General features: G+C 45.6%; 1 protein-coding gene across 1 annotated transcript in view; it reads left to right on the top strand.

The window, feature by feature from the left end:
• The first annotated feature begins 1,455 nt into the window (after nt 1–1,455).
• Nucleotides 1,456–10,109, top strand: part of GABBR1 (gamma-aminobutyric acid type B receptor subunit 1) — a 140,303-nt gene continuing 131,649 nt past the window's right edge. Inside the window, 1 exon segment of the mRNA XM_053292649.1 lies at nt 1,456–1,509. Within this exon segment, the coding sequence (XP_053148624.1) occupies nt 1,492–1,509 (18 nt within the window). The 5' untranslated portion in view covers nt 1,456–1,491.

Raw genomic sequence — 10,109 nt, 5'->3', positions numbered from 1 at the left:
CCTGTAGGTGCATATGCTCATGAACAAGCATACCAGAACCGTAATACTTGCTTACTTATCAATCATATTTCTATACCGCCTGATCTGTACATCATCATCATTATCATCATTATTATTACATTTATATCCCGCTCTTCCTCCAAGGAGCCCAGAGCGGTGTACTACATACTTAAGTTTCCCTTTCACAACAACCCTGTGAAGTAGGCTAGGCTAAGAGAGAAGTGACTGGCCCAGAGTCACCCAGCTAGTATTATGGCTGAATGGGGATTTGAACTCGGGTCTCCCCGGTCCTAGTCCAGCACTCTACAGCACTACACCACACTGGCTCTAGCCCTTATCTCTATCATCTCTAGCCCTTATGCCAAGGGCTCCCCCAAAACCTGGAACTGGCCCTGCTGGATCTTCACAAGGTCACCACTTAGATGATCAGGCTAAGGCACCTGAGCAAGAGCAGAAAGCTGGAGCTGGTTTGTCAATCACGCAGGACATGGCTTTCTTGGTGGTTGCCCTCAGGCTGTAGAACTCACAGATGAGATTCACTTGGCTCTCTCACTCCCAGTCTTTTGGAGGAAAGTGACGACTGCCCTTTTTATTCAGTCCTCTGGCCAATGAATAGCCCTCTGCTTTTCTCTTACTTGGTTGTAGCTGTATTTGTTTATTTGAATGTGTTTTAATGAAATTTAATTATTGCTGTTTGCCACCCTGGGGTCTCGGGACAAAGTGTGGGGGTGTATATAAATGCAAACAAACATTCAGCTTATCATGAGGTCGCTTTTTAGATTATGAGCCCTTTGCAGGGCAGGGAGCCATCTACTTCTCCTGCTCCTTCCTAAGTGAACTGCTTTGAGAATCTTTGTTGAAAAGCGCATATAAACAATAATATCAATGTGCTTAATCCAGTGTTGTTACATCTCATCCTCTTCTGCCCCAAAGATCAACAGTATCAATGACTGCAAATGTTGTCATGTCTATATTCTCTTAATTAAACATTTGAAATGTTGCCAGCCAACTTGAGTTTCGGGAACTGGCTTAAGAATTATTTTCTACAAATCACGTCAGCTTTAATATATTTATCCACTCATACTGTGCAAATAAAATCAAGGATTAAAATTTGTGCTGAAATACATATTTGAGTACCCAGAGGTCTCTGTTCAAGTCAGTAGAGTTTTGCATTTATTGAGTAGAGTCTTAAGCCTGATTCACACATGCATGTATTTCACTCGATTTCTCTGTGCTTGATTAATGTACACTTGATGAATGGGAGCTAAATATGTGGACTGCCTGGATTTCAGTGTGGCCACCCATGACCCCAGCTCTGCCCTGGCCCAAGGATTTGCTCTTCTCTGTTTTCCTTGCAAGGGTTTGTGAATGGTGGAGGGGGCTATCCTTAGACTTCAATAGCAACCTTTTTTTCCTTCACTCCATCAGGACTGGAAACATAATCCAAGAAGATTTGGGTCCACAGCATCCCACCTCTGTGCCTGGGGAGACATGATCTCAAAGAGAAAGGTATGAGGAGCACATGAGCGACATGTCAACATGATTATGGAGGCTGTTCTCTTCTTTAAAGCCTGATCTGCTGAGTGCCCCAAGACCCTTGCTAGCTGTCCTTCCAGTCATGACCTCCAGGTTGGGGATGGAGGAGCCATGGCTTAATGGAACAGCATGTACTTTGGATGCAGAAGAACCAGGTTCAGTCCCTCGTACCTCCAGCTTGGGCTGGGAAGGGTCCCTGTCTGGAACCTTGGAGAGCTGCTGCCAGTCAGTGTGAACAATACTGAACTAGATGGGTCAGTGGTCTGACTCAGTAGGAGGCAGCTTCCTATGTTCACATTTCAGTGCAGGAAATTGCTGTATATGTGCATTGCTTGTGTGAGGAACAACTTGTACAGTACATATGCATTAGGCAGAAGTTCCCAACCTGTGGTACTCCAGATGTGGATGAACTACAACTCCCATAATCCTCAGGCACAAAGAACCGAATCCCCTGCCTGCACTGGGAGACCTCCATAATGCACCACACAGTTGCATGGTGCATTGTGGGAGTTCCGAGGGCCTCCCGGAACCCAAACCTCCTTGTTGCTGGCAGCAGCAGAGGAACGTCTAGGTGCACCATCTGCGTGCCCAGCAAAGAGGAATGAATAGTCTGTGGGGGAGGTAAGATTTTAAAGGTCCCTTCCCCTCACCTCTTGGTGCCCATTCTCATAACTGTGAGAAAGGGCTCATAATGGACATTCTGGTTTGAGACACCTACCAATATAGATATCAGCAGTTATAACTAGAGATTTGCAAACAAAACAAAGCTAGATATTTGCTAACAAAACATAGGCTCCTGTAACAGGATGTAAACTCTCCAAAATAAAAAGGAACCAGTGATATCTGAAGCCTGCTCCAGAAGTGATATGCTTCCTGCATAGAGAGTGTTCGTGTGTCAGAAAGAGCATGAAATTGTAACGTGGGTTGCAAAGGATGCTCACACAGGTATACAAAATAGCAGAATGCACCAAGATGCTGTGAGGGCAATTGACAGACGTGTGTGTGCTTCGCTTTCATCACAGGCAATGCAATCCTAGTCATGTTGATTCAGAAGTAAATCCTGCTCCTTTAATGGGGCTTACTCCCTAGTAAGCATGCCAAGGATTGCACAGCACTGAGCACTCAGCTGAATGTATAATTTCACTTTCTGTGAATTCTCCTGGAAGTCCTGACTGTAGTTTTTGATCTATGATGGCTCATTTACACATGCAGGCAAGTCATCAAATGAAGCAGCCAGGCTACTGAGGGGGGCTGGTTCTTTGCACCATATTACATCAATCCTGCACCAGCTGCACTGGCTTCTGATTTGTTTCCAGGCCCAATTCAAGGTGTTGGTAATAACCTTTAATGCACTAAAGGAAATAGACTCAAAGTACCCAAAGAACCTCTCTACCCATATGAGTATACAAACATTCTGCACTCTTAGGAACATAGGAAGCTTCCATATCCTGAGTCAGACCATTGGTACATCTGGCTCAGTATTGTCTACACAGACTGGCAGCAGCTTCTCAAGGCTGAAGGCAGGAATCTTTCTCAGCCCTATCCTGGAGAAGCCAGGGAGGAAACTTGAAATCTTCTGCTCTTCCCAAAGCGGCTTCATCCCCTGAGGGGAAGATCTTGCAGTGCTCACATATCAAGTCTCCCATTCAGATGCAACCAGGGCAGACCCTGCTTAGCAAAGGGGACAAGTCATGCTTGCTACCACCAGGCCAGCTCTCCTCCTGCCAGTAGTCTTTGTCAGAGGAACAAATGTTGGATGGGCAGATGTGACAGGCCTTTCTCCTTAGTGGTACCCAGGCTACAAAACTTCCAGCCATGGGAGGCTCATCGGCCATTTCCTGGTTCCTTCAAACCCCTCACTGTGTCATATTTAAATCCATCTTTTAAAAGTGGCTTTTAATTTAAATTAACTTATTGTGCCATGCCCTTTTAATAGATCCTGCTTCTGACTCCTTTTAACTGTTTCGGATTCAGTTTTTAATTTTTGATGTCTTTTATATTATTGTTGTTGTAAGTTGCCTTGCACATTTTTGAAAAGATGGGATATAAATACTTCAGATAAATAAATGATGAACAGAGCACAATCTCTGGAATCGAAATTATAGATCCTGCATTTCATAGACACTGCCTGTCTATGAATTCAAATATGTCTGTACAATCCATAGGGGTCTAGAAACTTGCTTTTGCTCAGGTGGGTTGTGGGGGGTAGGACTTAAGTTTTTTAGGTGTGTTATATTTGTGTTTTGTCTGTGCACTATCTGTGCACTATCCCTTTAAGTAGGTCACCTTAAGTGGCGCAGCGGGGAAATGCTTGACTAATAAGCAGAAGGTTGCCAGTTTGAATCTCCGGGCTGCTACTATATTGAGCAGCAGCGATATAGGAAGATGCTGAAAGGCATCATCTCACACTGCGTGGGAGGAGGCAATGGTAAACCCCTCTTGTATTCTACCAAAGAAAACCACAGGGCTCTGTAGTCATCAGGAGTCAAAATCTACTCAACGGCACACTTTACCTTATCCCTTCAAGTTCAAAGTTCAAATTTTATTTACGGTCTTAGACCAAAACATTACCTTATCCATTTAAGTACATCCTAACCTCCAGACTTCCCCTTCCTTCTCATGCCTTAGACTAGGAAAAACTCTGCTCAGGCAGGTGCTAGAAACCTGATAGGAGGCTGTATATAAACAGTATATGAAGCCTGAATTCAATAATCAAGTTCAGCAACCACTGGGAAGGCACATTTCTTTTCACCTTCTCCTTCTTAGCATTTCCAGTATGTGGAATTAAATCCCTATTTATCTTTCTTAACACATATAAAGTAAATATCAGGTGTAAGATTGCAGCCTAAGGAAGCTTAATTTTGTCTGTGCAGAATCACGGATTGTGCATATGTATCTCTTCTACCACCTGCATATGCCTCTGGTCTTGGGAAACCTTCCCCGGCTGCCAGTGGTTAAGTAGGCACGATTAGAATCTGAATTCTTCCACAAGGCAGGTTTCCGCCTTATCTCCCCTCTTTTCTTTTTGGCAAAGGTCTGGCTCAGAAAGATAAGGAAACACAAGATCCTGACATTTCATTTTACAAATCACGGAGGCAGCACAGCCTTAGTACAGAGGAGAACCCTGGAGTCTAGCGTTCTGGTGGAAGCAGAGTGCAGCTACTCAGCTCTAATGCTGCGGGAACATTTTAATAAAATGCCAAAAAGCTTACTGGACAATCAACTTAACAAGGGGAGATCCATGGAAGTGTGTGTGTGTGTGTGTGTGTGTGTGTGTGTGTGTGTGTGTGTGTGTACGCACACGTACGTGTACATACGTGTTTGCGTTTTAAGTGTACTGTGTTCTCTGTGCTCATTCCCACTTCACCTTCCCATGTATCTCACCCCTACTGACTTAATTTATTTCCAGTAATGTACACCCCACTTTTCCCATCTAAAAGATCATCAAAACAACTTGCAAGATATGACTGTTTTAAGACATTCACACATACCCACACACTCATTCACATGATTCACATGCTGCTCTTATATATACACATTACTCTCATTTGACATTCACATTTTACTTTCGTATACATGCACGCATGCAAACATGCACCGTCTGGTTGACCAATTGCTCATGCATGCTGCCAACTCCTTTGTATATTCAATCCTTTCTCACCAGCAGGGCACAGTCCCATCTGGTCCCTAGACCTTATTAATTAATTTATTATTCATTCAATTTCTATACCGCCCTTCCAAAAATGGCTCAGGGTGGTTTACACAGAGAAATAACAAACAAATAAGATGGAATCCTGTCCCCAAAGGGCTCACAATCTAGAAAGAAACACAAGACAGACACCAGCAACAATCACTGGAGGTATTGTGCTGCAGGTGGATAGGGCCAGTTACTCTCCGCCTGCTAAATAAAGAGAATCACCACGGTAAAAGGTGCCTCTTTGGCCAGTTAGCAGGGGTTAACTGTAGTGGTTAGAATGTTGGACTATGATGGGGGAGATCTGGGTTCCAATCCACACTCAGCCAGAAGGTCTTGGGCCAGGTTACCCCACCACCACCACACACACACACACATTCTCAGCCTAACCCACCTCACAGAGTTGTTTATGGGGAGATTACAGGGTGAGAGAACCTTGACAGCCTCCATAGCCACACACACCACTATGACTATAACAACAACATCAAAAGGTTGCATACAAGGTTCCCCTAATCCTCCAATCAGCCCTCTAAGGTAGGTTATGCTAAAAGTTAGTCATCCAGTAATCTCTGAGACTGAGCAATGGATTTTTTGCTTTGCTTAACATCCACCTGATGAAGAGTTCTGAAGAGCTCAAAAGCTTGTGAAAGGAAGCTTTGAAAGAAAGGAAGATAAATGCTACAAAATCAAAAGCAATATGGGAAGGAAAGTGGAGGAAGGAGGAAAAGGAAAGAGGGTCTCTCCATCTCCCTGTGCAATCCTAAGCATGTTTACTTGGACTTACTTCCTAGTAATTGTGTGTTGGAGCTGTGAAAAACCAAGACTGAAGGCCACAAAGGGGAAAGTGTGCCCCCCTAGCAGGTGTTTCTCTCTCTTCACGCACATCCCACTGGATCTCTAGTCCTATTCAAACATAAGGACTCCCGGACCTACACTGGGAACGAGACAGGGGGAGTGTGTCCCTGTTGGTTACGTGATGGGTTGGATGTAGGCTAATAAACTGAAATTGAATCCGGACAAGATGGAGCTACTGTTGGTCAGTAGGAGAGCCTATTGGGATGAGGAGATTTTACCGGTTCTGGATGGGGTTGCACTCCCCTTGAAGGAGCAAGTACACAGCTTGGGGGTACTACTGGACCTGGTTCTGCTTTTGGAAGCTCAGGTGGAGGCGGTGGCCAGGGGTGCCTTTGCATGGCTTCAGCTAGTTCGCCAGCTGCGTCCCTTTCTCAAGAAGGCAGATCTGGCCACGGTTACCCATGCCTCAGTCACGTCACGGCTGGATTACTGTAATGCGCTCAATGTGGGGCTGCCCTTGAAGAATATCCGGAAACTGCAGCTAGTGCAAAACACGATAGCTAGGGTTTTATCCGGAGCTGCCCGATGGGAGCACATCACACCCATTCTGAAAGAGTTGCTCTGGCTGCCAGTTCATTTCCAGGTCCAATTCAAGGTGCTGGTTTTGACCTTTAAAGCCCTTAATGGTTTGGGCCCAGGATATCTGAGGGACCGCCTGCTCCAAAGGGTTGCTGCCCGTTCGATGAGGTCATCTGAGGGGGCTCTGCTCCAGGTGCCGACAATGAGGGAGGCTCGGCTGTCGTGCACGTGGGACAGGGCCTTCTCTGTTGCTGCCCCCAGACTCTGGAATGCTCTCCCAGTGGCCATTCACTCCTCAGACTCCATTACAGTTTTTAGAAAGTTTGTTAAATCTTGGCTTTTTATCCAGGCTTTTACATGATTGTTTTTATTGCAGGAAGCCCCCGCAAAGGGGTTACAAGCAAAAAAGAAATTTTTTTGCAGCATGGCACTGGTGCCCCCCCTTCAAGTGGTGCCCAGGGCACATGCCCTACCTGCCCTACCCTAGATAAGCCCCTGTCCACAGCCCAGGAGACCATCACATTGTTCAAGTATACATATGACCATGTCGATAGGGCTCCTGTCTCTTCCCCACCCAAACTTGCTGCTGCTTTGAACTGGGCTCTCAGCAGCAAGTTACAGGAACTCCAGCACATAGCTGGGGAGGCAGCTGCTGTTGCCACCGCCACAGTTTCTGGGGCTGCCTGTGTCTCAAAAAGCCCTGTGCGCCATCAGCATGCACATGGCAGTCGTGCATGTGTGGGCTCCTTTTGCATGGTCAACAACACTATGCTGGCCATGCATATGTGGATGCCATGTGCATGCTGATGGTGTGCGGGGCTTTTTGGGACGTGTGCTGCTCCAAAAGCTGGAAGGGGCAGTGGAGAGCAGGTAAGCACCTGTCCTCTGTTTTCTTAAACTCCCCTTTCTAATTTTCTTCAGAGTGCTCAAACCGCGCTTTGAACTGCAGATTGGGCACATCCCTACCATTATCCCCAGCCACAGCAAACTGTAGCTAGGGATGATGGGAGTTGTAGTTCAGCAACATCTGGAGGGGTACAGATCCTGGAGTGGTGCAGATCTGGAGGATCGGTCAGATCCTGCTCTTGAGCTTCAGGAGGGGACATCATTGCTCCTGCCCTGGAACGGGGCGGGGGGGAGAGATAAAGTACCTCATGAACTACAAGAGTGTAGGTCCCTGCCCTGAGAAGCTTCCAATATAACATTCAACACAGGAAGACAATTATTACCAGAGACTTCTCTGTGCTTCCTGGCCAATAGTCTACAGCTGCCATTGAACCCTGTGGAAACATTCCCAAATATACATTGGGCCTCCTTTTATGCCTTGGTGATGCACACAAAGTCAGCAGCCTTTTCCAAAATTCCATTATGAGTATTAGGTATTTGGTAGACTACTGAAGTTGCCTTATCTTCAGTCTGACCATTGGCCCCTCCAGCTCAGTACTATCCACACTGACTGGCAGGAGCTATCCAGGGTTATAGATGGTGGGAGGAGTGGGGAGGGGGGTCTTTCTCAGCCCTACCTGGAGATGCCAGGAGTTGAGCCAGGGACTTTTACACACATGGCTCTTAGTTCGCATCTCCTCCAGAATGGGAGATGCGACTCAACATATCAGCTGGATTTACCCTGAAGTCCATGTGAGCTATCAGGGACCAATACACACACAATTCTGCTTTTCCTCAAATTACTGCTGCACATTCTAGCTTGGTCTGGGGTAAACGAAATCCTCTATTTGTGGCAGCTTTTTAAACAACAACAACAACAACCGCCAAACCCTGAGCTTTCTGGTATGCCCTGCAGCTTATCCTGCGATGTGTGGAGGGGCCATTGCCTGTAATTCAACTTTTTTCAAAACTCACACTGGTCACCATGGGAACATAGGTTTTACATATGCAGCTGTTGTTGGAGGATGCCTGGAAGCTTAACAATGGAGTCTACAGGTTCGACGTAACCTGAGCCCTTTGTGTCTGAGCTGATTCCATGAGGCTGCATGTTTCTTTGTCACAGAGAGAAAGCAATGATCTCTACTTTCAACTTCCATGGCCTCTTAAATGGTCTGGGGTGGGAACATGAGGAGATGAAGGCAGTCACAAAGGCAAGTTCATTATAAAAATCAGCAAAGATTTTGGTCGGATTCAGCGGGTTAAGTGTTCTGTTTGATCCAGCTGCGTGGCAACTTGTCTCACCAGTCTTCCATAACTAATTGTCAAGCTAACAAAAAAAAAAAAAAAAAAAAAGGTCTTTTGTCTCCTCCTCTGAGATGTGATTGGTTGGAGAAAAAACCCAGAGCAAGCGGAGGGACCATGCACAGGAAAAAGATCTGCAGGGATTGCAGAGAAGAGCCGACCCTATGTGAATGGTCCATTTAATCCCCTGAATTAAACAGCTGCAAATCAGCTGCAAAGCAGATTCGCTCTTCAGATACCCTGTGGCATGAAGCCATGTTTGGATAACTTCCTGGAATCTTATGTATACTGTTAATTGAACTGCTCCCAGGGAATTAGCAAGTATCCCTGACTGCATTTTTGGCTTGTGTGGGAGAATTAAAGGTTAAAAAGTTGTGTCATTGAGTTGGTGTCGACTCCTGGTGACCACAGAGCCATGTGGTTTTCTTTGGTAGAATACAGGAGGCAAACTTGAAATGGAGCAGTCCACCTCAGAATAAATTTGTGCAAAGCTTTGGTTGTGGGAATAACAAATAACAGCAAATATTTATATTCTGCTTTTCAACCAGTTTCCAAAGTGGTTTACACTATTTATTTTTACAGAAATAAATAAAATGGCTCCCTGTCCCCAAAGGGCTCACAATCTAAAAAGAAACATAAGACAGACACCAGCAACAGTCACTGGAAGTACTATGCCGAGGGTGGATAGTGCCAGTTACTCTCCCCCTGCTAAATAAAGAGAATCACCACATTTAAAAGGTGCCTCTTTGTCTAGTTAGCAGGGAAGAACTGAACAGAGAGGTTGGAGTTCAAAATAAAATCAGGTTTATTATAGGGTTCATGGATACAGGGAAAGAAAATAATGGTCAATAGGCAACAATACAACGAATAAAACTATCAAGACTTAGAGATTAACAAGACTATGTTACAGTTCACAAAGAGGCAATTTGGCTTGAGTTTCTGAATTAAGTTCACTCAAGGCTGGCAGGAGAGAAACTATCTATATAGAGACCAGCTTGGATTTTAGAGGAAGAAAGAAGGAGAAGAGTGAGAAGTTTGCGACCAGGATTTAGCTATTACCTTGATCTGTCCAGTGGGATGCTGTGAACCCTTGTAGCTCAGTTGTTACCAAGGGACATCTCCCCTCTGAGTAGGCAGGAAGGCAAAGGGCAGGAGCAGAAACCCAGGGACCAGGCAGAGGTCTGGGGATCAGGAAAAATCCAAGAGGGATCTGATCTCAAAGGACCAGGATCTCACAGCCAAGAGAGCTGGTACAGACCGGGTTAGGAAAAGGGGCCGGTCTGGAGGCGAGAGGCAAAGCAGGAGTGAGAGTCAAGGC

This window comes from Hemicordylus capensis, chromosome 2 (genome assembly GCF_027244095.1).
Source record: "Hemicordylus capensis ecotype Gifberg chromosome 2, rHemCap1.1.pri, whole genome shotgun sequence".
In the NCBI taxonomy this organism is placed as follows: Eukaryota; Metazoa; Chordata; class Lepidosauria; order Squamata; family Cordylidae; genus Hemicordylus; species Hemicordylus capensis.
Note: the sequence above shows the minus strand (reverse complement) of the source record. Positions and strands in the feature narration are given on the sequence as shown.